The sequence below is a fragment of the Trachurus trachurus genome, assembly GCF_905171665.1.
Source record: "Trachurus trachurus genome assembly, chromosome: 17".
NCBI classification, from domain to species: domain Eukaryota; kingdom Metazoa; phylum Chordata; class Actinopteri; order Carangiformes; family Carangidae; genus Trachurus; species Trachurus trachurus.
Genome location: NC_139900.1, coordinates 19,600,619 through 19,628,384, shown reverse-complemented (window position 1 = coordinate 19,628,384; position 27,766 = coordinate 19,600,619). Strand labels below are relative to the sequence as shown.

Here is a 27,766-nt window from a genome sequence, read left to right as displayed (position 1 = left end):
AGAGCTGCTGCAGTGATCACAGCTGAGAGATGGCTGCTTGATTCACGGAAACAAACACCAGAGATCACCAACCATGTTGGGGGTCACGTGTTGGACAGACTGCACAGAGGCTACTCAGAAGGACAGATTTAAATCTAGGCTACTGACTGAAGTCGGTTGATTTCTGTTCCATCACAGTCACAAATGCATCGTTAGCAGCTCAACGTGATTAGAGGGAGGAAGTTCACTCAGTTTGAGCCAAACACAGTCACTACTGCTTTGGTCTAAGGCAGCTGATCAATACCGCATCACCAGAGGTGGAGGAAAATTAAGACTTGAGTTGAACATGTTGTGTGGAAAAATAGCAAAAGGCAAAATGAGAGCAAGGATACTGTGTCCTCTGGAAAACGCAGTCATAAAGGTGTTTTCTTAACCCAGATGACACTGTGTAAAAATAGAGTTCCGCTGCCTGAGACCAAAACAATAACGTGCATCACACGATTTTCAAAACCGAGTGCAATTTCCTCGTTTATCTGTGGCAGTGAAAAAAATAGCAACATATACACTTTGGATTATTTTTTTCCAAGAAGAAGCATACACAGTTGGAAAGACTGCATATTTTTTTTGTTCAACAAAGGGTGATTATATTTCCTCTATTTGATGGACATTTATGACAAAACTGCATGTAACGTGTTGTTTGAATTGGAAAAAAACTACAAAAAAACCACATGAAATGTTCAGATTCTACGTGTCAAGTGATCAACAACATATGCAACAGAAAAATAAACCCCAAAGCAGTTACATTTTCAACATGAACAATTTGCATACGGCATAAGACATCGTCAGCCGAGCGGTGATCCTGTGACTTGACCCCCTACTCCCCCCACCCCCACAAGCCATGAACTAAACCCAGCTAGATCTAGATTTACCATGTTACTGAAGGTTAGGTCCTGTTCTCTGGCTGAATGCATAACGACGGCCTGTCCATGGTTATTAAAGTGCACGACTGTGATGACTGTGTGAGTTAGAACGTGTAGTGTTGCAATGTATGAAAGAAATCCACTTCTGCAGTGTGATGCCGCGCATGTCACATGAGACGTATCCCCTCCCTCCCTCCCCTTCTATATCTGGAAAGTCGGACACCCATATAAAATACAATTCAGAAATAAAAAGATAAAATCTAAAATACATTTCCAATCACAGTGCAATAAATTATGAGATCAACCCCCGACCGATCCGCCGTCCACTCAAACTCAGTCACACGACCAGGGAACAACTAAGAGAAACGCACCAAGACTCAGCGCTGCGCTACAGCCGTCCTCCAGCAGGTGGAGCTGCCGCTATGTGCTGCATATGAGACTGAAGGCAGAACATAAACCCAGTGGCTGTGTGAACTAAACAATATCACACAGAAGCAGCTGTTGCTTAATTCATCGTTTACAGTTTAGAGTTGTGTTAATACGGTTAAACCTTTAAGACCGACTGGGATCATTCTGATTGGCTGCACTGGGCCACTGGTTCTTCTTCTTTGAGCTTGTTGCAGGCAGCGCTGAGAGACAAGGAGCCTGATGGGAAAACTGAAATGTTTACATTTCAAATCAGAACTGAATTACAGGTCCAACAGTTTCTATTAGGATTTATCAACTGACACATCTGACAACTCCTAGGAATAAACTAACAATCTCCTACTATTGGAAGGTAACAGGTAAACTCTGTGTACAGTACATGTACACAGTCTCATATATCTGTTGTTAAATGATTACCAACAGTCCATCTGGTCATTCGTGTGTTTTTTGTTCTTTCCTGTCAACAAATTCCATGAAAAGTCCAAAACCAAAAAACTGACACTCAAGTCTTGTGTGATTCCTACAGAGCTTCATTTACATTCACTCTTAAAAAACACAACAATTTACACATTCCTCCATGACCAGCAACACACACACCAATGTAGATGAATCTGCAGCTGAGACCATCACCTCCTGTCTGAGTTCTGTCACTAGAAAAGTTCAGCATCCGACTGCTGCAGGAGATTGTTGAGCATTCGAAAAGAAAAAAAAAATAGAACAAGGTGTGTATTAGTGACCCCATTTACGGGTTAAAGACAGGAAGTTGTACTGACATAAACATCTTGTTGGTTTTGTTGGTATCATGGGATTTGTTGACAACAAAAAATACAAAAATCAAATATCCTTTTCAAGTTCCCACTGTTGTTGTGTTGTGTTGTGTCAGGTGCTCCAACATCGTCTCCATCCCCCCATTTCCAATGGCAGAATTCAGAGGCTGGTTTGTGCAACTTTCCAAAAAACACACAATGCGACCAGCACAACCTCTCTCCTCAGTGATTGGCTGGTGTGGAGATGGCAGGGCTCACAGCTGAGTGCAACATCAGGAGACGCTTTTGAAAAATTGTTCATCGTCGGGGTTTAAGAAACAAAACGGACAGTGTGGTGCAGCTGGAGGCTTGGAGTGTTAAACACTGAACACCTGCTTCATCAGTGTTCAGCATTCAGGGCCGAGGCGTGTTTGGAGGATTTGTGTGTCTCGGATGTTTCCACTGAAGCTCATAGTGATCAACAGGCTACATGGTGAAGTCCTTCAAATACACTCTGACCGTCTGAACTGACATTATTGAGCATTGAAGCAGCACACAGCTACAGCAGCCTCCTGGAGACGCAGCAGTCCCACTCGGTACAAAGAGCTGACGACTGACCGAATGATTAAACCCCCCCCCCAAAAAAAACAAGAACAACTGAGGGTTTTCTAACTGCTTGATGCTACACGAGGCCCGGAGACGGAGCGCTGTCTGAGCCTAAAGCCAAGTAGAGAGAGAATGAGAGCGGGTCGGTATGCAATGTTGTTGTGTCTCTGGTGGATAATAGGCGGTCCGTCTGCTCTCTGGGTCTGAGCTCGTTCGGGGCGGTTGGAACCGGTTAGGATTTGGGGGCATGGGAAGACGAGGGAGGGTGACGGAGGCTCTGACGGTCGGAGAGAGTGAAAAAGCCTTCGTTTTTCCCCCTCAACTGCAAATTGATGGAGTTTAGTTCCATTTCATTCAGACGTCTCAGAGCGAGGAGCTGCAGGAGGACCAGGTCACAGGAGGACGACCATCCCCGTCCCAGCTGGAAGCTTCCTGGTTCCTGGCCGACTTCTGCGATCCAAGACGACCAGAGCTCAGAGTGGGGGCTGTGTGTGTGTGTGTGTGTGTGTGGGATGGACTAGAGTTCAAAAGTTTGTTTGTCAGTCTCATCTTTCCCCCTCACATTTGTTTTTTTTTCTCCTCATCCTCACACGACAGGACAGCGTTTCTTTCTGGAGGCACGAGAGTTGGTGAAAAGAGGCATACCATAGCAACGTGATGAGAGGTGAGTGGATGAGTGGGTGGATGGGGTGGGAGTGGGCGGGTGGGGGGGCTGGTGTTACCATATGTGGGATTCACAATGAGTCATTTTGATGACACCCACCCCTCCGCCTAGCCGCCGGTAGTTCATCCCTCCGTACAACCTGGAAGAGAGGGAACAGTCAGAACAGAAGAGGAGGAGAGACTGTGACTGGTTTCTGTTCTGTCCTCTGATTGGTCTGTACAGACTAACACAGCTGACAGCTTTGATTATATTATACATTTCCCATCTTTGCTGAGCATTAGATTTGTTCAAAATTAAAGGGATTGTTCAACATTTGGCAAATTGGCCCATTGCCATATTCCCTATAGTCTTAGCAGGTTCGTTACCTTTAATTGTTGGTGCAAGCTATTTTTAGAACGGTGGAGCAGAGCTGCAAGCTGCTCAGAGCTACGCTACAGAGGCTAATGGGATTTCTTGGTTTCCCTCATCAAACTCATCAAATACACAATCCAACAACTCCAAAACGCTCTGGTGGACAAGTTGTGACCTGCACATTCACCACGCTATGAGATAATAACGGAACGTTACTAGACAAAATTGTTTTCGAGGTAAAGACAGAGACTGCTTGTCGAAAAGCGGCCCCTTGACAGGAACGTGCATCAGCGGTTTTGCATGAATTTACCTCTAAAACAACTCCGTCTCGTAACGTTCCGTTATTATCTCATTGCGTGGTGAACGTGCAGGTCACAACTTGTCCACCAGAGCGTTTTGGAGTTGTTGGATTGTGTATTTGATGAGTTTGATGAGGGAAACCAAGAAATCCCATTAGCCTCCGTAGCGTAGCTCTGGGCAGCTCGCAGTTAGCGGCTCTGCTCTGCGGTTCTAAAAATAGCTTGCACCGACAATTAAAGGTAACGAACCTACTGCTAAGACTATAGGGATTATGGCAATGGGCCAATTTGCCAAAATGTTGAACTATCCCTTTAAATAAAAGCCTGTCCCATATAGACGCCTGTCTCAAATATAATCTGGGCCAGTTCGGCAGTTGAAGCAAAAGAAAAAACCCGGGTTTCTATCAGAGAATTTACGGCAGTGTCAGTTATGTCATGTAAACACATCTTGTAGACTCAAGTTCCTCTTACCTCCATGTGTTGGCATCAGGGTCGTAGACTTCTATAGTTTTGAGATACGTCGTCCCATCAAAGCCTCCTACAGCCATCAGCTGACCGTTGACCACAGCTAAACCCACCTGGAGAGCAGTCACACCAACAGCGTCAACCAACTGTAACAGTATAGACTTCATCTAGACCACAGAGCTTATGGAGATGAAGTCACCACAACACACTCACCCCGCTCCGTCTGGACGTCATGGCAACCACTGGAGACCACTGGTTGGTCCGGGGGTTGTATCGCTCGGCGCTGCTCAGCTCCGTGGTGTCGTCCCTCCCTCCCACAGAGTAAATCATGTCCTGGTAGACGGCGCAGCCCAGGTGCTTCCTCCTGGTGCCCATGGGAGAGACGGTGTGCCAGCGGTTCTCCTGAGGGTTGTATCGCTCCACTGAGGGAGAGGGAGACACAGGGAGACCACAGTCACCACCACAGGAATGAGATATTACATCAAAATAAAGTTTACTATTATATTTAAATGTACAATACCTGTATTTAACGGTGACGTGCCGTCCGACCCTCCCACGGCGTACAGGAACCCCCCCAGCACCGCCACAGCTACGCCCAGCCTCCTGGTGCTCATGGAGGCCACACGGGTCCACTTGTTCTCCTTAGGATCGTATCTGAAGGACAAAGGGATGACGTCCACCAGTGTTCATTTTGACAAGAATTTTTCATTTAATTTTAGTCTTAGTCACTCACCAAAGACTGGATTTAGTTAAAGTCATCACATTTTAGTCTTTTAGTTTAGTTTCAGGTAAAATTTAGTCTGTGGAAAGTTTTAGTTTTAGTCTCATTTTAGTCTTTTTTTGCCTTTATTTGATAGCACATTGTAGAGATAGACAGGAAAGGGGGAGGCAGAGAGAGGGGGAATGACATGCAGGATTTGAATCGGGGCCGCCTGCGGTCTAACCACTGCGCCACGCACCTGCAGCCTGCCTGTGTGGAGGAGTACTAAGTTAGTTAGTTCCAGAGAAACAAACTTTTTTCTGACCCGCCTCGCGTCGGACGGTTCACGCCTCCGCGTCGTCCATTAATTTCTGATAATGGACACCTCGTCGGGCATTATCCCTTACATATTTTATGCTAGAAATAAGGTCCAGATTGTAAAAAACGGCAATAACCCTTTAAATGTTTAAAGGGCCCATATTATGCAAAATCCACTTTCTACAGGTTTTGTAGTGGTCCTATGTGTTCCCGTGGCCTTTCTATGACGCCTGGAGGTGAAAAAAGTCTGTTCACTCCCTTAATTGATTTCTACACTTTTTTGAGATCGTGTCTCCAAACGGGCGAATTGGAAGTGCTGGCAGACTTGACGTCAGGATGCGCTGAACTCAAGTGACTCCACCTCCCGGTACTTCCTTATACTCCCCCTGGGCCAGTCTGGAAAAACGTGAGCTCCGCCCGCTGAGACATTTCCGGAACAGCGACGCGACCCCCCCCCCCCCAATCCACACACACGCACACGCTCCGTAAGGTAAGTGCCCCCCTTGTAAATCCTGAACTAACTGTGATAAACCAATTATTTTTGGATAGCCGAGTTCAATTTCACTGTCCACACCCCGGCCCGATCACTGCTAGATCTGTTGAATCAAGAAATCACTTCAACAGAACCTGTCTGACAAAGTGAAGCAGGCTAAAAGATCTCAAACAGCAACACATCATGCTGCGATCTAAAGAAATTAAACAACGAGCCGTGATCGACAAATGGAGAAACCCAGAGTGTTTGACCTTGAGGTCAGGAACTGACAGCTGGATGTTCTCCGTCTCATGCTTCAACACTGAAATTGATGAAAGAGTTCAAGCTGAGCTGAGGCAGCAGTTGGGAGTTGTGACTGATACCTTTCTACAATGTTGAGACAGGAGACTCCGTCCTGTCCCCCGACGGCGTACAGGTAACCACCCAGGACGGCCACGCCCACACTGGTACGACAGGTGCTCGTAGGAGCCACGTCGCTGCTCCACTGGTTGGTCTTGGGGTCGTATCTGGACCGGAGGAACACAACAGAGAGAAGAATGGTTTGACTTTTAGAAACGGGAAGAAAATGAGGGTGGGAAAATAAAATAACTGTATCCACTGGTAACGCCTCACCTCTCCACAGAGTTTAGATACGATGAACCGTCGTGACCTCCCACTGCGTACAGCAGGTCGTCCAGGACGCTGACGCCCACGCCGCACCGCCGTTTGCTCATCGACGCCACCATCCGCCACTCATTGGTCTGAGGGTCGTAGCGCTCCACGCTGGAGATGGCGTCGCCGCTGCACCAGCCGCCGACTGTAGCACAAGGAAACGTGACGCACACTTTACGGTAAACAGTGAAACAATAAAGTCTATATTTGTAGTTTCGTCTTTAGCGCGTGAAGATACCGACCTGCAAAAAGCACCTCGCCGCAGCGGATGGGTTTCCTGGGCCGGGTCCTGGGACCCTGCATCAGCGGCCGCTCCTGTGGCAGCAGCAGGTAGTTCTTGGCCTCGTCCACCAGGTCTCTGATAAAACAGACAAACAACCATACGGGTTGTTATATGGTTACTGTGTCAACATGTAAAACAAGGCTGATGTGACCTCGTTGTCTGTAAGACAATATTTGATCTGCTTTCCTATTAAATTGGTAACTAATTATTTGTAGTATTAAATTTAAACCAATTTATTTCGATATTTGATTTGTCCTGCCATAGCTACATGGATACAAAAACACACTCCCTCAGATCAGCCGATTGTATTAGTGTGTGCTGCTGTTGCTTATTGATTTCAGATGCTGAGAGATATGACAGGAAGTTCCTGACTTAGTAAGTCAATGATTTGTATTTAGGAAGTCAGAAGATTCCTGAATCTTCAGAAATACAATAAAATAATCAGTGCAATATAATTAATGAGATGCTGTATGGGTGTATGTGCAATAGGAAGAGTGTGTGCAATAGTGCAAATGAAGAGAGTGTGTGCGTTGGTGCAGGGTTATGAGATGGACTGTTGTTTTTTTTATTACCGTAAAATTCGGAATATAAGTCGCACTGGTATATAAGCCGCAGTCTATTTTTGAGGACCTCAAACTGGGAAAACAAAGTTTTCTATTGCTATTTGGTAATAAAAACATTATACAGGTTCCACATGTTTCTGTGCTGCGGTGTAGCTCTTTCTTGTTATTTTATATTTAAAAAGAAAAGAGATTGCGGGGTAATTAAACACTGTACATTTAGCGCGATATAGTGCATAGCGTTTATTAGTTTTCCATGCGCACGTGTGTGTGTGCCTGCGAGCGCCTGCTCGAGAGAGAGAGAGTCCAGCAGGAGGAGGGGCTGACTGACAGAGATGAGAGACGGTGGTTTAAAAAAAAAAAACCCATAATAATATTATTTTATGTCGGAGACTATGGCGGGCCCAAATGAGTCTCGTTAATTACCGTCATCGGAAACGCCGTTCTGCCCGCGTAGTCGTATGCGGATACACGAGTCACGACGCATTACCGCTTACACCTGTGTTCACACACATGTGGACCCCGACCACCTCCGGGAGGTGGTTTGGCCCATCGGATCACAATCCGTCCTCAATGCACCCTGGTTGCCTTACTTTCAAGTGGTCCAGCTCTATCTGACTGCAGTCTGATCACTGAGAACGCATGTTAATACCAGTTTTAAACAGGGTTGACATTTACCTTGGTCTATTGGTCGCACCGGTGTATAAGCCGCACCCAACTTTTTAGATGAAAAAAAAGGAAAGACAGTGCGACTTATACACCGAATTTTACGGTAGATGTTTGTGCTGATATGAATCTATGCTAGAGGACACACAAGTCACGGTTTGGTACGGGTTCGGTACAACAGACACTAATTGAATGTAAAACTAAAAAACATCTGTTATAAAAGTAAAAAAAAAATAGAATAAAAAATAAAACAAGTGCATTAGGAGTGTTAATAATAATACTAGAAGAAAAAACTTGAATTGACAAAAAAATTGGCAACTATTAACAAGAACTAACTAACAAGAAATTAACATCAATGTTGGTTTACACAGTTAGTTTAGGCCAGATGCCAGTTGCTTTGGTGATGTTTCTGATGTCTGTGTTCATGTCAAGAGGCTGCTTAAGCACATAACTTGTCTTTTTCACCGAGAAGACACACGGGTGATATTAATGAAGCAGGCGGCTCCTCTAACTTCACACTCTCATCACTTCTCTTCTTCGTCTGTTATGACAGTTGCTGGCAGCTTTGAGGCTCATTACTGTGCGTTCACACCAAAAGCTTCCAAAGCGTCAAAACGCCGGAAGTCAATTCATTTTCAATAAGAGCCCGGCGGCACTGAGCGTCCAAAGCGTCCAAAGCGCCAACTGGCGTCACAGCGCTTCCAAAGCATCACCAGACGAGAAGTTGAGCCCTGGTTAACTTTAGGGTAATTAGCTATGACGCGGTTCGGCAGCAACCAGTCAGAATAGAGTTGCCTTTTTTTTGTATTTCGGCTCCCCAATGACCAGCACGATCGAACTTTGACGTCAGTCACATGATGAGCGACCAAAGCGGCTGAAAATATTTGCCGTTTTGGAAGCTGTCTTATCTGAAGCCCACCTTCAAGCGTTTTTGACGCTTTGGAAGCTTTTGGTGTGAACGCACAGTTACCGCCACCTGGATTGGAATGAGGACTCCGACGTATTCGTCATATGACTGTGTGTAACAAAATGTGACCCTGGTACACCCCAAATCTATGCTTTATTTTTTGTTTTCCTTTGTGTGTGTTTTGTGATGTGCTCTATGTGACATTCTCTTGTGTCTAAAACAAATTTCTCCTAAGGGAGCCAAACTAACTAACTTAATCTGCACAAACAACAGTTTCCTGCTGAAAATGCCCAACAACTCCACTGACAGCACCCACCTGCACTCCTCGTCACTCTTGATGAGAGGGTCTGAGCCCACGGTGCCTACCAGGAACTTGGGGCTGAGCAGCGGCAGACGGACATGCTGCAGGACCTGTGGGACAGAGGCACACTTCAGCTACAGCAGCTCCCCCACCACACTGGCTGCAGTAACGCTCACGGTTGTGTTGGGAGAACAAACCTGCGGTAGCTGTGGTCTGCGCTCCTGGATGCTGTATTTGACCCAGGCCATCACGGCGTTGAAGACCTGCTCCTCGCTCCGCACGTTCAGCTCGTCACTGGAGATGATGTCGATGAGCTGGTTCGCCGGCAGCAGCATGAACTCCTCGCTCTCCATCACCTGCCACACAGCAGAGCACAGAGGGGATCAGGTCAGACAGTCAACAGCCCCCACACAAACATTAAACATCATCACTGCACTGAGCCCAGGACGACTGAACAGAACAGACCTTCAGCTGACTGGATTTAGGGGATGCTTTCATAAAGACAGATTTTAGGGGATGCTTTCATAAAGACAGATTTTAGCTTAATGAACAGTCTGAATGAACTGGGCTGATAGTCTAGTCTCAAGAAGAGCACATTTGCAGGGAATTCTGGGTTATGAAGACATTTTTCAAATAATAATAAAAAAAATAACATGGGAAAGAATGGGGAAAAAAGTTAGTTTACAGTGAATGAAGAAGCTACAAAACCTCTGTTGATGTCTGTGGTTCAGTCAGTCACCGACTATGAAGGTTCCTATTTTTAATGTTAATTATGAAGGTTTTGACTGTGTGTGTTTTTGAACATGTATCTGACCAAATACTTTTTAACCGCTCAACTCTGAACACAGAAAAGTTTGAGTTCTTTCTTTACTGCTGAAATTAAATGAAATCAGATCAAAGCTCAGACTTGGCACCATAATATAGAAAGTCAAACTGAATGTGTTGAAGCACAGCGCCTGAACATCAGAAATTGCTTAAATGATTTATGCTCCATCCACATAATATCAGAATAGTTTGTTTATGGTACTTTTCTTCACCACAAAGGGAAAAAACACTCACTTTCAATGAGTCTTATATTTAGTTTTACCTTTGAAGAATAAAATGTTGCATTTTCCATCAAATCTCATCCCAATCTGCTGCCTCTGCCAAGTCTAGATACCAATATCTCATCCTGTATTCTCTGCTAGATGCAGTGTTTTCCCTGGGGCTCAGAGCACTTTTCAACCATCATACTTTACTGCACAACATGTTGCTGCTGTGGTAAGCTTCTGTTATCTAGCCTCTATGTAAACACAACAGAAGCTCTCCTCTCTTAAAGCTGTTCATATAAATAAAATCACAGGTGCGATTACTGACATTTGTCACAGAGCCATGATATTGAGCCGTGTTTTAATGGATTGATTTAAAGTAGCACAGCCATTGTTAATGTTGTTACTACCTGTGACACCTTCTCAACACTGTGCATCGTCTCCAGTGTAGTCTGATGGCTAGTCAACAAACTTTATCGACTAAAGCGACTCAGACATGACTCGGTATGAAACTGTAACAGGCTCCACATATGAACCAAGGTGGTGAGGGAGGGGCAATCAGTCACAGCTGTGTGTCCACACAGGAGTCTAATCAGTGTTAAGTGGAGACAGCTGTGTGGATGGACCAGGCCTGTGTTCACATACACTGATAATGAGACTGCGTTTACACGTGCCCGGCTATTTTAATTAAACGGACATTTCCCCCTCTCCGTTTATAAAAAACACTGCGTGCACACAAGTCCGTTTTCAGAAAACGTTTTGTTTACACTAACCCGTGTAGGTGGCAGTGTAGCGAGAAGCTCAGGCCCACGTCAGCCAATCAGAATCCCGCACATGATCCCGCATAGCAACCAGGGACCCGTTGTTCGAAAGTAGAATAAAGATATCCAGGATAAGTGGAAAAGCCAGGTTGGACAAAGTCTCCTAAGTCCATCCTGGCTTAATTGGTTGTTGGAACGCCGAGCCAGGCTGAGAAGGCGCAGCTTTGTCAAGCCAGGTGTAACTAATTCTCTCGTCAGTAGACCACAGAAACTGATCACAGATTCACCGATGAGAGGACAGGTGTCGCTACTTTCCTCCAATCAACAGTGGATCTCGACGCAAGGGGACACACCTCTTAAAAAAAAAAAAAAAAGCACCACCGCTGTTGTAAAGCTCAGAGAGAGCGGACAACTGTGGACTGATTGAATGTGGAAGTAGCCTAATCCAAAACTATAATCACAACTTTCCTTTCACAAATTAACAGTTGCTTTAATGCCTTAATGATGAACAGTGGAAGTTGATACATTGCACAAATCTCTTATCATCTAAAGTAAAGTTCATACAGCACAAATAGCTACAAGTGGCCAAAAGTGCAACAGGTGAAAATTAATTAAATATAAGATCATGATGCAGTCTGGTGCTTCAACAAATTGCCGATAACAATGTTTGAATGAGTTGTATAAATTATTTGGAAGGTGCCTGCTCACACAATTTTATTCTTGTTTTCTTCCCTCAACCAATATTTAGCCCAATGCATTTTGTAACATATTTTATAAAAATAAAAATAAATCTATTGCTATTTTTGCTCCATTGCTTTTTATGAGAAGCCATGTAGTACCAGTGGTCATAGAAAATATCATAGATGGGTCACAGATAATATAATAGTGAGTATTGACTGAAGAACAGTGTGCACAATTCTGTGCTAATGTGTTTTACAGATTTCACAAACCATCAGACATCTGTAGCCCTGCATCTGAAGAAGCAGGCAGCGCTGGCAGATGCAAAGATTCAGTGTGAGAAGCACATGAATAGGCCTAATTATGAAAAAAAGAAAAGAAAAATAGCATAATAAATATTGTAAATGTTTCATGTTTTTTAATTATTGTAAATGTATTTTGTTTGTTTAGAAATTAGGCCAATATGTACATAAGAAGATGGAATAACTGTATGAAACACATTGATTTCTGATCAGAGTGACTGCTGACTTCACAGATAAAGACAACAGAATCAACTAAGCCTGGCTGTTAGCCTGGTCTGGAGCAGGCTAGCTGCAGAGAATAAATCACCATAGTAACTTGACCAGGATAAAGGTATCCAGCTTTTGAACAACCGACTTGAGGCTAAATTCAGCCAGGATAACCAACATATCCCGGCTTAATCCCTTATCTAGGTTTCGAACAACGGGCCCCTGATAGCAACAGCAACAGCAACAACAACAACAACAACGTCACTTGCCCTCCTTGAGTGTAAAGTTTTAATATTTTTTCATGCGAGAAAGTAACTGTTTAGATGCCAAATATACGGCCAGTTTATCCAGATGACGGCTGTTTAGAAGTTTACTCCAATGTTTTTTGGAAAGGTGAAGCTTTTTTTTTCGGAGAAGTGAAGCTCCACCTGTGGAGCAACGACCGGGACATCACAGAGACAGTGTCCGCTCTGCAATGCTGCTCGGTCGGCCAGCCTCTGTCGTCCTCCTGGGATCAAAACGATGGCTAATTAACTTACCCGCAGGTTTTTAGAGGTTTACCACCGGCTGGTTAAATTATTTTTAGGAGATAAATGTTGGTCTCATTGATGAAATCTAACAATTGTGGCAGTAGCAGTTTGTTTGAATGACAAGTGAAGCTCCATGTGTGTTAACTGTTACTGGACAGAAGAGCAGCTCAGCCTCGGGACTCTGTACAGAAATCACCCCATTTAATGTTGCATCAATAAAAAAATGTTTTACAATGAACACATCAGTCTGCATTAAATTTTATCATTATTATTATTTATTTATTTTATTAAGTTACGGTATGTAATATGGTTACGGTTAGACGTCAGGGTCTGACGTCGGCTACCCAAATCTCCGTTTTTCTCCATTTACATGCAAACGTGAAAACTGAGTTTTCCAAAATCTCCACTCTGGCCGGAGTTCTTAAAAAGCATCGTTTTCAGGGGCGTTTTCTCCGTTTGCGTGTAAACGGAGGGTGCAAACGATGGTTAATGTCTCCGTTTTTTAAAATAACCGGGTACGTATAAACAGGGCCTTAATCTGAGCTTTATCAACCAACACCTTCACTTATCTTCAAACACGATTAAATGACTTAATTATATACAGAGTAATCACCATATGACTCAACTAAAACAACCCTGCCTTAAGTCAATTCTTCATGTGCGTTTCCTCTTCACAGCTCCAAACTGACATTTTTCTGGCCGTTCATATTTCTGCTGAATCATTTACAACCAATGTGCAAAAGCCGGTGAAAACTGAAAACAACCTATTTTAGTGGAAAGTAGCTAGATAACATGACATAATATGCTAATAAGCATATACATGACATCATTGCATTGTATTTGCCTCCTGTCTATAGCCTGCTGCTTTTGGCCCTTTATCTCTTTGCTTCTCGCTTACTGTCTATACTAACATGCACAGTATTTTCATAACAGTTGAATTCCCAACAAAGCTGCTCTCATTTTGTCAGACAATGGAACAAGTCAGACATACTGACTGAAACACCACTCATTAAGACTACATGTTAAAGGGACAACGAGGAGTTTTGGAAAAGCGAAGCGTTTTCACACTACATTTATGAGCCTCCGCGCGCACCGTAAAATTATTTTGACCGGCGCAAGACGGACTCGTGTTTTCATTCATCAAGAATTAAAGTCAGAGGTTCAAAGAGGTTCACATACCGTCATAGTTCCGACCATAAACGGCGATTCAGCTGCGTTATTCTCATGACTCGTTGCGAAACCGAAAGTAAAAAACGCTGGTCGGCTCGACCAGCATCTCCGCCGCCACTAATAATAACAAAATAACGATAGAGACAGAACGATATATTTATCGAAAATGGGCCCATTAACAAGTGTGGGTAGCGGAGATTCATCCACATTAACGTGAGACTTTTTTATAACCGAATAGAAACTCCTCGTTGTCCCTTTAACCAGAAGTCTCTTCCACAATATTTTTTGTAGGACCTTTGGCTATTCTTTGCATCTCAGAGACAGTGTTGTGTAGCAGCTGGGTCCAAATGCTGCTTGAGATTTTAATGTTAATACTGGAGACTGTCTTAAAGGGATAGTTCAACATTTTGGCAAATTGACCCAGTCTTAGGAGTAGGTTCGTTGGTAACACTTTATTTTAAGGGGTCCTTGTTCCTGTGTATCTACCTAATTAATTACAGTGTAATTACCTATGTAACCGTCTGTAATAACATGTACTTACATTGTAAATACATAGTGTATTTTCGTGTACTTACAGGTCCTTGTTACACTTGTAATAAGAAATGCTTGTGCAAAGAGAGAGGCCACTTTGGCATTTCTTATTACAAGTGTAACAAGGACCTGTAAGTACACGAAAATACACTATGTATTTACAATGTAAGTACATGTTATTACATACGGTTACATAGGTAATTACACTGTAATTAATTAGGTAGATACACAGGAACAAGGACCCCTTAAAATAAAGTGTTACCGGTTCGTTACCTTTAATTGTCAGTGCAAGCTATTTTTAGAGCAGCGGAGCAGAGCTGCGAGCTGCTCAGAGCTACACTACGGAGGCTAATGGGATTTCTTGGTTTCCCTCATCAAACTCATCAAATACACAATCCAACAACTCCAAAACGCTCTGGTGCAGGTCACAAAAAGTTGTGACCTGCACATTCACCACGCTATAAGATAATAATGGGACGTTACAAGACGGAGTAACACTGAGCAGCTTGCGGCTCTGCTCCGCCATTCTAAAAATAGCTTGCACCGACAATTAAAGGTACCAAACCTACTCCTAAAACTATAGGGATTATGGCAATGGGCCAATTTGCCAAAATGTTGAACTATCCCTTTAAATGGAAAAGAGATATGGTTTGTTAATAAAATGCTTAGTGGTTACATCTGAAAAGTGTAATCTAGGTGGAAATAAGAAACTGTTAATTTTGAGAAAGAGCAGCAACCAATAGGGAGACTCCAACACCTGACCAACTGACCAATGTTCAAAAAAAAACTCAAAAGTCCTACTGAGACAAAGAAGAGTGCACCATTGCTTCTTTTTTTAACACAGTTCTCTTTACATTTATTGTGAACAGCAGCACGCTGTACCGTGGCCCTGCTCTGTACTGTGTACGCACAAGCTTCCAAAGTCACATGCCTCCAAGTGATGTTTATAATCATGAGTCAATAGACTGTCTGGACTTCTTCCATGTTTACAAAGCCCGGTATGACTTTACTGTCAAACACAGAATCACACCAACAACCGCATTAGTTACTGTGTGCACACATCCTGAGGCCTGGAAAAAGGGTCAACTGATCCTCTGATGACACAGTATAAACACGCTGCAGTACGCACCGACACATGCTTGATCCCACAAGCTGTTCACATGCACAGAAACCATATTATTTGTAAACAATGTTTTTGACTGGAGGCATGAGAGATGTTAAATATTGTATAATAAGAGACAATACCAGTGTAACTTCTGTAGCATGTGATTTGTTTTTAGAAATCAGCTGCTCTCATTTACGTTGCTCTCACCTCCTGAAAGTTGTGCTGGGTGAACTTGTCAGCGATGCGGAGCAGCTCTCGGCAGGAGTGTGTGTCTGCGAAGGCCCTGATGCCCAGACAGTTGGAGGGATCCAGCTGCCGTTTGAGAAACTCACAGCAGGCCTCCTGGATCTCAGCCAGCTGGAGGAGGCAGGCTGCAGGGAGCAGCGTCTGAACGTTCCCCTCCTCCACCGTCACCTGGGAGCAGGGGGTGGGGGGGCACAGGATCCACACAGTTTAGAAAAAGACAACACTTCAAATAAAAGGGCGACACTTTATTATATGCGGACTGACTCTCACTTTAGACATGGAAGCAGCTTCTCACCGTCTCCACACACACACAGTAACACATGTATCTTGTTCGGTCCTCGTTTGAACTGAAGCTCTTGAATTACCCCGTTTTTGACTGATCTGTAAAATTCTTGGTCGGCACCGTGGATGATGATGATGATGATGATATAATATATGGATGTGGAAGTAGTTTTAGAATTAAGCTGCATCAGGAAAAAATGATAGTTTGTATGATCTGTAGTATTGAATTGGAGGAGTGCACCGTCAGTGATCTCAACATATTAATCCGTCAACAGACACCCAAGCCTGAGCATAATGTACTTTAAGGCTCCAGGCTAACTTTATTTACAAGAAGCACAGTGACATTCCCTTACTTTAAATTTTATGGGTGCACACCAGAAACTGATGTAAATCAAAGCAAATATTCACATTTTCTTTTCATTCATGATCCTCACACACATTGGACTAACACCTGTAATGACAGATTCCAGATTCTTTGAGTCACCCCTTCAATGCTTTACCAGTGTTAAAAATTTACCGGTTGCACATGTGCAGGTAGATGAAAAATGTAATTGCAGCGTCTCAAATTTTAGGGGCAAAAAGCTCCCATTTAGGGGCAGTCTGGAGCCCTGCTTTAAAGGGGACATGTTATGGAAACAGTGTGCGTTTCCTCCAGGATTTTTTGAAAGAGTGGCAGCGAGACCGGATCGTCCGACCAGGAGGGGGGGGGTTCACACCGTAGCGCTACACCGGACGCGGAAGCGCCGAGAAGCGGGGGCATTTTCATTTCGGCGTCCAATCCTCCACGGCCGCCTCGCACCCTGCAGCGATCGTTTCGCCGTTTGGTCTATTTTGTGCACGAGCCGCGAGCCATCGCGTCAATCTTGGCAGGAAGTCACACGAAGAAACATGAGAGAATCCGCTCAATTTTTAAAATAAAACACCGGGAATGACAAACATGTAAGGCCAATGTGTGTACGTTTGTAGCCTATTTGTGTTTATTAATCGAAACAGAGCGCGAGAGATGAACACACTCACACAGCTGAGGGGCGAAGCACTTGTCCCCCGGCCGCCACAGAGTCGTTAATTAATTACACTGGATGTGCTTGTTGATAAGTTTCGTTTTTAATGAGGAGGAAATAAAGAACTCAGCTGTGATTGAAAAGCATTAGTCGAAAGTTGTAACTGTGAAGTGGAAAGGGGTGCAAAGTAGGAAATGGTAACTGGTTGTGGAAACCCTGCTTTACATTGTTTTAACATTAATAAAAAAAAATTAAAAAAAATCATTCTGAAGGTGTGGCGGCTTTTATTTTGCCGTGGCGGTGCGCCACGATCAATTACATGTAGAGGAAACCCTGGGAAATGTCACTTTTTGAAGTTTGTCTTGCCTTCCGGCCCCCAAAATGTGAGAATTGACAAATTTTCAGGCTCCCTAGGTTGAAATCCAAGTGGTTGTACGAGCTGTTCCCTCGGTTGTCTTCCAGTGATGTAACTAGGATTCGTTTTGAGAGTATGATAAAGTGCTGTGATGTTCAATCCTTGCATGTCACAGATATCTCTTTAAGACACCTGGGAGCTATTTAATTTGTAGAAAGGGGGCTGAATATGTCTCCTTTAAGGTTATTATTCTTCAAACCTTCAGTCATAAGAGGTAACTCCTGAAAGTGTAAAACCATGATGGGAGTAGAAGTTGTTTAGCTTCGCCTTTATTGGCATGGGGGGGGGGGGGGGGAGACTATGTAGACTTCGTCCAGGTTGTGTGAGGACTGAGTCTAGTACAGATTAAAACACCATGTGTGGGATGGTGTCGTTTAAAAAGTTAACAGACATTTAGGCTGTCTTTACACTGCAGGCCTTGATGCCCAATTCCGATTTGTTGCCTATATCCGATTTTTTTGACGGTCTATTTACATGTTCTATCAGAAGTGACCCAGATCTGATAATCTGCATTTACACCTGCTGTGCTTGCATGAAACAACCCGCTGGAAATAAACTAGTGATTTCAGGAAATTGTCACGTAATAATATAATAATATTTTTAAACAAAGGTGAGTCTGGTGTTCAGAGTTTATATCCGACACGTCACTTACAAAGTTCATGTTACAGATCCGATCTGAGCCACTTGAGAGGAAAAAATTGGAATTGGGCCACTTGAACCGTGCAGTGTAAAGACAGCCTCAGTCAGTTAAACGAACTACAACAATATACGGAAGCTTGTTTACTTCTGTTGCTCTGGGCTGTATGGTTAGTTACATATATTTAAACTTTTCAACTCTTTTTCTCTAAATTAGAGCAGATTTAAAAAGCTCCCCATTCTGAACCACTGAAATGGATTACATTTAGTTCAGTGAGTCCTGCAGGAGCCGTGGTTTTAGCTATCTTAGGCAAACACCTGCTTACGGTTATGCATTCAAATTAATACCTCGACACTGACGCCAGTATGGATAAGCAGTGCTCCATTGCTCTCTCGTTACCTGTGAGGTGTAGGCAAAGTCGATGAGTAGCTCCATGGCTCTCTCGTCGATGTCGCGGATCACCACCTCCGTCTGCCTGCTTTCTGCCAGCTCACCGGTGAACATGGCCCTGAGAGGACAGCACGCTGGGTTGGCTGGAGTCATTTCCACATACATCCATCTTTAACAAATCAATTCAGCGCTCCTATAGGTTACCTGAAGTAGGGGCTGCAGGCCGACAGGATCACGCGATGAGCATAGATCTTCTTGGCCCCCACCACCAGCACCACGTCGCACAGCTCCCGGTGTTTCCTCAGCAGGTTGATCACCTCCAGCGTCTGCCGCGGGTGTTTGTCCGAGACGTAGGGCATGCGCGCGGGCTGGGGGACCCCTTCAGGGAGTTTGTTGGGGTCCCCCAGAGTACAGCGGCTGGTGATGTCCATTCCAGTGGCGTCTTGGCGTGCGCTGGTGGCCCTGAGGATTAGACAAGCAATAATTAAGAGGGCCGATATATACAGGTAAAAGCCAGTGAATTAGAATATTTTGAAAAACTTGATTTATTTCAGTAATTGCATTCAAAAGGTGTAACTTGTACATTATATTTATTCATTGCACACAGACTGATGCATTCAAATGTTTATTTCATTTAATTTTGATGATTTGAAGTGGCAACAAATGAAAATCCAAAATTCCGTGTGTCACAAAATTAGAATATTACTTAAGGCTAATACACAAAAGGGATTTTTAGAAATGTTGGCCAACTGAAAAGTATGAAAATGAAAAATATGAGCATGTACAATACTCAATACTTGGTTGGAGCTCCTTTTGCCTCAATTACTGCGTTAATGCGGCGTGGCATGGAGTCGATGAGTTTCTGGCACTGCTCAGGTGTTATGAGAGCCCAGGTTGCTCTGATAGTGGCCTTCAACTCTTCTGCGTTTTTGGGTCTGGCATTCTGCATCTTTCTTTTCACAATACCCCACAGATTTTCTATGGGGCTAAGGTCAGGGGAGTTGGCTGGCCAATTTAGAACAGAAATACCATGGTCCGTAAACCAGGCACGGGTAGATTTTGCGCTGTGTGCAGGCGCCAAGTCCTGTTGGAACTTGAAATCTCCATCTCCATAGAGCAGGTCAGCAGCAGGAAGCATGAAGTGCTCTAAAACTTGCTGGTATACGGCTGCGTTGACCCTGGATCTCAGGAAACAGAGTGGACCGACACCAGCAGATGACATGGCACCCCAAACCATCACTGATGGTGGAAACTTTACACTTTACTTTACACTTTACACTTTCCTGAGATCCAGGGTCAACGCAGCCGTATACCAGCAAGTTTTAGAGCACTTCATGCTTCCTGCTGCTGACCTGCTCTATGGAGATGGAGATTTCAAGTTCCAACAGGACTTGGCGCCTGCACACAGCGCAAAATCTACCCGTGCCTGGTTTACGGACCATGGTATTTCTGTTCTAAATTGGCCAGCCAACTCCCCTGACCTTAGCCCCATAGAAAATCTGTGGGATATTGTGAAAAGGAAGATGCAGAATGCCAGACCCAAAAACGCAGAAGAGTTGAAGGCCACTATCAGAGCAACCTGGGCTCTCATAACACCTGAGCAGTGCCAGAAACTCATCGACTCCATGCCACGCTGCATTAACGCAGTAATTGAGGCAAAAGGAGCTCCAACCAAGTATTGAGTATTGTACATGCTCATATTTTTCATTTTCATACTTTTCAGTTGGCCAACATTTCTAAAAATCCCTTTTTTGTATTAGCCTTAAGTAATATTCTAATTTTGTGACACACGGAATTTTGGATTTTCATTTGTTGCCACTTCAAATCATCAAAATTAAATGAAATAAACATTTGAATGCATCAGTCTGTGTGCAATGAATAAATATAATGTACAAGTTACACCTTTTGAATGCAATTACTGAAATAAATCAAGTTTTTCAAAATATTCTAATTCACTGGCTTTTACCTGTAGATGTACTCAAGTTTGACACAAAAGAGTTGGTGAATTCAGTGAATAACACTGAATAAGAATAATTCTGACAGAAACACACTGTACATCACAGTTTGTTGTGTGTTTGGCAGCAAAAGGGACCAACACGATATTATAATACAGTGCGCCATGGGTTACAAAATGTTACAGGTTTTCTCTTTTTACAGAAAATATGTTGTACTGCTTTCTAACCATTGTCTAATGATCTGTAAATGGATTATTAGGGCCACGGGCAATCGCACCGGGCACTGGTCCCAACAGCTATGAAATAGCTGCAGGGACCAGTGCCCGGATTTTTTCTTATTATTATTCTCCTTCCTCTTCCGGACGATTTTCGATTCGCTACTAGTCCTGCAACTCGAAGTCGCCTCACTACGCGAAAAACTGCTCAAAATTTTGCATTGAAGTCAATGGGACGGGCGAAAAAAAAAGAGCGAAAAAGACCAATCATTGGAGTTTAACAAACGTCTACTGCTCAGGCATACTTTCACCTAGAGACTTCATTTAAACTTTAAACAGTAGACACAAGTCTTGTGTATTGGTGTATTACTCCACGTTTTGATAGGTCATATAGTTTTTGATCAATCCCTGTTCAATGACCATGATCATTTTTGGAGAAGTTATGAGATTATAATGGGTGTGTATTGCACGGAATGTTCGTGTCAGAGTGCGTGACATCATCGGTTAGAGTGGGAGAGATGCCAGAAAAACTCCAGATTTTTTCTCTTTCCACACTCGGCCCGGCCACAATTTACACATAATTTTTTCAGAATTTGTAAGACAAACTTGTTATCTCTCATATCATGTGCTCAAAATATCAGAGAGACTTACAGAATTTACAGAATCAGCCTCTGAGTGCGGCCACGTCTGTCTCTGCTCCTCATTGACTCCAATACAAATATTTTCTGAGAGAAGCAGAACGGACCGATGTTTTAAAACTGCCAGCGTCTCCAAAATATTTACTGTAGAAACACCAAATTAGGGCTGCCCCCGACCAAAGATTTTGTTGGTCGACCAGTAGTCGTCACTTATGGCGATTAGTCGACTAATCGACCCCCCACCTTGAGGGGGAAATTTTTTTTTTTTTTTTTTTTGCCCGCGGTCAGGTTGAGAATGAATTAATTAATGCTCGTGACTCCGGCCGTGTTGGGTCTGAGATTCAACAACAAGCCGGTCGGGTTTCACCGTTATTACCGGCAGAATGCCCGTTTATCACCAATAAACACAGTAGATGAGGAGGGTAAAAAGTTACTGAGCTCAGGCTGTGTGACGGGGGTGCGGGGTGGGGGTCCGCGGCGTGGAGCGGTGCGGGCATAGACATGTGTCTATGGGTGCGGGTCTCTGACTGCAGCGGGGACTATCATGGATCCGCTCCGTGACACTGAGACTGACCGCCGGTGAGCCTGTGGGACGGGACCGGGGCTCAGACAGCACCCGCTAATGGTGACAGCGGTGAGAGCATAGACTGTAAAAAGAAGAGAGACTGCCGTGCCGTGTAAAAAAAAAAAAAAAAAAAGTGTCACGTCACGACTTCATGTATCCGGCCCTTCAAAATAAAAGCCCCATAACCTTTCCTATACAGTTCAGTCATTGATGTTGGCTTAATTTTGACAAGACACGGCTCCAAATGTTTTTTTTTTTTTTCCTGCGACCAATCGACCAATGAAATTTTGGTCGGCTAATGATTTTTTGGTCGACCAGTGCTTGGTCGACTATTTGGGGGCAGCCCTACACCAAATCGTACCAAATTTTTCAGGAAGTCCTTAGAGCAAAGTGATCTGTGTTTTGTTCCGATATGAGTTACCGTTTTGTCACAGTAAGCCTAAATGTGAGACTAGTGCAGAGGCAGAAAATCGCTCTTTTTCTCCACGTTTCTGTCTGTCTCAGCCTGGGGGGCCCCTATCGCCGTGGTAACCTCTGTGATCCTCAGGCCAGAGCTCGTTAACTTCATAAACAATCCACCTGGTGCTCGTTTAAATGTTTATAAACACAGCTAAATCAGACTGACACAGGATGCAGCTCACAGTCACACACAGTCACACACACACAGTCACACACACACAGACACAGATCATGTGTCTGTCTGATCAGCTCTGTCTTGACCTTAAGATCGTGGGTTTGATTCCCATGTTGACAGAGATGGTAAAACCGGCAGTAGCCCCGTGGCCCATTCAAAATTTCCCCAGAGGAAATTTTCTAGTTTTCTCTGAGATGCTGTACCAATATCGCACAACGTTGCCCCAAATGAACCAAAAAAGGTGTAATTTTCATCATGCACCATTGGAATGTGTGCAGTAGAGCGTTAACATATTAGCCCAGGGTTCAGAAACATTTTGGTTTCCTCTAAATGCAATGAAAATGAAAAACAGGTGAAGACAGAGGGAAGATCCTCACCTGTTTTTCATTGCTGCTGCATTTATGAGGAATGAGAGAGGAAAGGAAGGAGATGTTTTATTTGTTGTAGCTTTTAAGTTGAGCTAAACTGTGGTCAGTGATGGTGATACATCCATCAGTGCTGGAATAAGGCAGAGGCAGAGACTCTTTATGGAGGTGGTGAATCAAGCCAGGTGTGAGGTTAGCTTGGATGAAAACCAGGGCCCAGTTCCTCAAAAAGTAATCTAATCAGATTTTGGATAATGGATTGGATCGGATCAAATCTTGAAAATGGGTTGCTCGAAACTAAAAAAAGATTCTGAGATCGAATTGGATCACGTAATCTAATCTTGGTTTTAATCTGGATCAAACCTTCAGGTTGTGTCGTTATGATCAAATAAGCAACATTTATAAAAATGTAGTATTTCACACAATTTTAGTATTAAAGTAAATAAAATTAACTTTTGATTATTTCAGGAAAAAATAAACTTTTCCCCAACAACTGGATAATTAAATGAAAATTTTAATTTGTATTTTGAATTTGAAACACATACATACAACCCATTTTCAAATAAATCCACTCCGAGTGACTCCATGCTGCTGTTCTACCTGTTGTTTACAGACCTATCAGCCATTAGTGTGATACACAGTCACATTTAGAGCACTCAATTTCTGGATCAGCCTGATCCAAATCCTACTTTGCTTTGAACAACTCAGATAAAAGTAAGACAGATTACATGATCCTGGATAGCAAAAAAAGGATTTCAAAATCCAGATAATATTGATCCAGATTACACCTTCTGAACAACTGGGTCCTGAGGATTGTTTTTAACTAATCAGACAGTCTCCATGTTAATACAGGTGTGGATGGAGGATGTCCAGCCCTGTCTCCACACCTCAACCCCACTGACAACACCTGTAATGTGATGGAGAGGACTAATGTGAAAGACTGGCTTCCACCAAACACTAAACTGTTCCTACATTAAATCGACACGTGGAGGACGTGACCTTGTTTTCTCTGTATCAATTCAGGTTTGGAAACACTGCATCTTGTTCGTTGTTCTAAAAATAAACGGAGTGGACTGAGATGACATGACAGGCTTTAAAAGTTCCAGGGAGAAAGTCTTTCACAGTCATTTCACTCCTCCATTAGTTGAGCAGAGGAGGCCGTCACGTGGGCCGATGTGGAGAAAGAGGAGAGTGTTCACTGCCACAAGTAAAAGAGAACAATATCGAGTGAGAGGAGTCATCCCAGCATGGCCTGAGAGCATGACCAAGCATTTCTAAAACAGTTCTCATTTTAGCAGCGAGCAGGGAAGGTCATGCTCATCTTGACGTCAACTTTTAGGCTGTGTGTATAACAGATGAATCTAGAGTCAGGTATGGAATCTCAAATCTCACATTGCATAGCAGGTATTCATTTGAAAAGTAATTTTCCGTTTTGACATTCGGAAACAAGTGGATATGGACTACAACTATCTTTTGTTTGTTTTCATATAAGGAGTTGTGTGTAGAATTCAGTGGCATGTCACAATCCCTATGTAGATATGAACTGTTCATTCTAGGCTAAAGGGAAACACAATGATTCACCGTTTCAAAAAACAATAATGGAAACATAATATGGGTGAATACTATAATTGATTTCCGTCCTACATACTGTACAGGTCCCTAAAGCCTCTAACCATATCTCACAGACTATGACTGAGTAAAAGTGAAAAATACACATTACATATGAGTAGTATGTACATAATGAGTTACTTCCAAAAGAGCTCATTTTATGGAAGAGATTCTGTGCCATCTGGGTTTGAATAGGAATTTCTAATATTGAATTTTTTTCAGCATCAAAATCAGACTTTGAATTTTAAAAAGCATCACATTTCTAGCACTGAGTTTTTTATTGCCTCAGATTTTTTTCAAAAAAAAAATTGATGTCTTCAAATATTCAGTTTTTCAAAATTCAACATCTCAAAAAAAAAAAAATTCAACATCCAAAAAAAGAAGAAAAAAAATCAGTGTAAAAAAGAGTTTCTAGTTTTGAGTTGTGGAAATGAATGTACTGGTTTCCATCAACGTGAGGACACTTGTTTATATTTCTTAACTGAGAATGCTTTTATCACATAAAAACAACTGATCAACTTTATCTGTTCACCCATGCAAACATTTGTAGTACTACACTGGCCAGTGGTCACACACACACACACACACACACACACACACACACACACACACACACACACCTCAAGTAGAAGCTGTGCAAGGCAACAGAGCTGTGGTCAGACTGACCCGGTCTTCTGTGGGTTGGGAGGTGAACCCCCCCCCCCAAAAAAAAGACTGGTCTTCAAGAAAAGGATCAAGGGAAACCTGCATTACTGTAGAACAGGGATTTAACTGCCTTCTGCACAAGCTTATGTGGTGATGTAAGCAGCAGGACGGCTGTCGCTGAGTCATGGGAGGGAGGTCACACAAGATCAGTCAATATGACTTACTGGGTACAGCCAGAGACGTTATGGTACAGCTCCTTAGCAAAATGGATATTTGTAGTTGGGCTGACATAGAAGAGGAACGACAGATCACAAATTCCTCCATTCAAACCACACCTACCTGCGCATTGGCTTTGCTTCCATGCACTGAAGAACAATGTTTGGTCCCACACCTTGAGGTTAACCTACAAAGTGGACAAAACAAAGTCAGACTCTCTTTGAAACCTGTTGCTGTGTTTGCCAGAGAGAGAAAGCCTTTCACAAATCATGTGGTCACTTCAGGTTGTTATGATTTCTTATGCTTGTGAAGACACAGCAATTACTTTTCCTATAATCCATGTTCTATCACCTACTGAATTTGATCTATAGATAACAGATTGATCTGTCACAATTTCTTTTTAAATAAATTTTATATACTGTAACCTTTATAATGAATGGATTTTGTTGACACTGTTAAAACAGGTTCTTCAACTGGTTCTGCAATCTGTGGTTGTTTGGGGACTATAATTACTTGTGGGGACATTTACAGGTGCATCTGAAAGTAGAATATAATGGAGATCATGATAGTTGAGCTACTGAACCAGACTAGAAAACCTTTGCAGGTGTTTGGAGTTCATTAGCTGATCAGAGTGTGGCACCATTAGGTTACAATAGTGCAGTTTTTCCACTTTAGTTTATTTTTTTGAGATAGTGAATTTGGGGTTTCCATTAAATGTAAGTCGTCATTATGGCAATTAAAAGAAATCAATGCATGAAATATTTCAGTCTGTGTTTATTGAATCTATATAATACGAGTTTCACAAATTGAATTAAATGACTGAAATAAGTTAATGTTCCCATGATATTCTAATTTATTGAGATACCTGTATCCTTTCCTCTCTCCTTTGATATATAGGAGTTGGTTTAGAAATTGTGTCACCCTCAAAAGAGTACCACAGAGCTGCACCTTTCTGTAACAAAACTACCAAAAACAACCCACAATGATTTCCACTACAACCAAGACACAATCATAGCAAGGGCTGCAACACGTACAGATACTGTTCACTGTATACACCCCAGTTACACTCAAGTGTTAACTTTTACTCGCAAAAAAAACAAAAAACACTACAGCTTCTCCACATGATTCGGTGGATTAGTTTTATTAAAAATCGCGTAGTTTCCTTAAATAGCTGTTCCACTAGACAATGTTAACTGCATGTTCTCAACTAGCTGCTGAGTCCTGAACGCTGAAGCCCACAGCTGTCAGACAACTGCACACTGAGGTTATGTGGACCGTATCACATATCAGGACTAATTGGTCGAAGACCAGGCAGGCTAAACGGATACTGTTGCATGCAGACTGCAGCGGCTAACGTGTTCATTTACTGATAACATCAGCTGTGAGTCAAAACCTCCTCGGTATCAGCCATATCACACTATATAACGCTATTACAGCGTCAGTCTTTAAGGCTTATTTGTCTCTAGCCACCTACATTCTTCGCGAGACTAACAAGTAACTCGGTCGGACAAACTGTCTGTGGTTAGCCGTTTCAGGAGATAGCCAGGTCCGGATACGCGCTCTGCTAATCGCTTAGCTGATCCCATTTTCCGATAGTGTGGCAAGCAGTGACTTTTATTTAGCTTTATAGTGGCTGTAGCAGAAGCGTGGTAGTTAAATAGACGGAACCCGTACCTCTGTGACATTTATTGAAGCCAAACCTATGACAATCAACAAGCTAAGTTAGCTAACGCCGAGGACGCTATGTGCTACCGCTAGCTCCGTGGTGAGGACTCCACGGGCGATTCCGATTACAAGGCAAACCATTTAGGTTAAAGGTGAATTTATTCAAACATAGAAAACCATATAGCATAGTATCCATGCCTGAGCCAAAATAACAATGCTATCTGTGGCCACTTGAGAGTCGGTCACAGCATCAGGTCAGGAACGAGGGGCTGTGTATCACAAACTGTAATGCTAACATTAACTAAGTTAACATTAGCGCTTCAGAAACTGCATGTGCTGATATTATAAGTAGTGACAACTGTCTGACAAAATAATTAAAAAATAAACACCACCACTGTGGCTCTTACCTTATATTTCCATCCTCACGACAGATAGAAGTCGGCCAGGCAGCTAATGTTTACACTTTTATGCCGTCGGCCAGACACTGGTGCTTTTCTTCCTCGGTAGCATGCGCATGCCAAATGCCGAACGCCATATCCGGAAAGCCTTTTCAAAATAAGGGCATGGAATTACGTCATTGCATTGATTGATGTCTCTCCACAAACCAATGTGACACGTCGATGCGGTACCAGATTATTGTGA

General features: G+C 43.1%; 1 protein-coding gene across 2 annotated transcripts; it reads right to left on the bottom strand.

The window, feature by feature from the left end:
- klhl20 (kelch-like family member 20) lies at positions 1-27,634 on the bottom strand. 2 transcript variants are annotated; one of them, XR_014596094.1, is made up of 14 exons: positions 27,532-27,634; positions 25,583-25,646; positions 18,823-19,080; positions 18,628-18,736; positions 15,855-16,061; positions 9,533-9,691; positions 9,351-9,445; positions 6,861-6,976; positions 6,580-6,763; positions 6,330-6,473; positions 4,977-5,110; positions 4,662-4,878; positions 4,463-4,559; positions 1-3,480 (listed from the first exon to the last, which is right to left on the bottom strand). XR_014596094.1 is itself a non-coding variant. In XM_083991273.1 (14 exons), the coding sequence occupies exons 2-14, from the start codon at positions 25,603-25,605 to the stop codon at positions 3,396-3,398; spliced, it is 1,830 nt and encodes a 609-aa protein (XP_083847399.1). In that variant the 5' UTR covers positions 25,606-25,646; positions 27,532-27,634; the 3' UTR covers positions 1-3,395. The 2 variants fall into 2 exon arrangements, 1 of the variants encoding a protein (XP_083847399.1); XM_083991273.1 differs by having other exon boundaries at positions 4,463-4,569; positions 4,670-4,878.
- Positions 27,635-27,766: the final 132 nt, after the last annotated feature.

Excerpts from the sequence above, each read along its gene's own strand:
- klhl20 (XM_083991273.1), bottom strand. The coding sequence starts at position 25,605 with ATGGAAGCAAAGCCAATGCGCAG. Across the intron at positions 6,977-9,350 it reads AAGAGTGACGAGGAGTGCAG|AGACCTGGTGGACGAGGCCA; the intron begins GTGGGTGCTGTC and ends CTGTTTTATCAG. Across the intron at positions 4,879-4,976 it reads CACGTCACCGTTAAATACAG|TGGAGCGATACAACCCTCAG; the intron begins GTATTGTACATT and ends CCTCTCCCTCAG.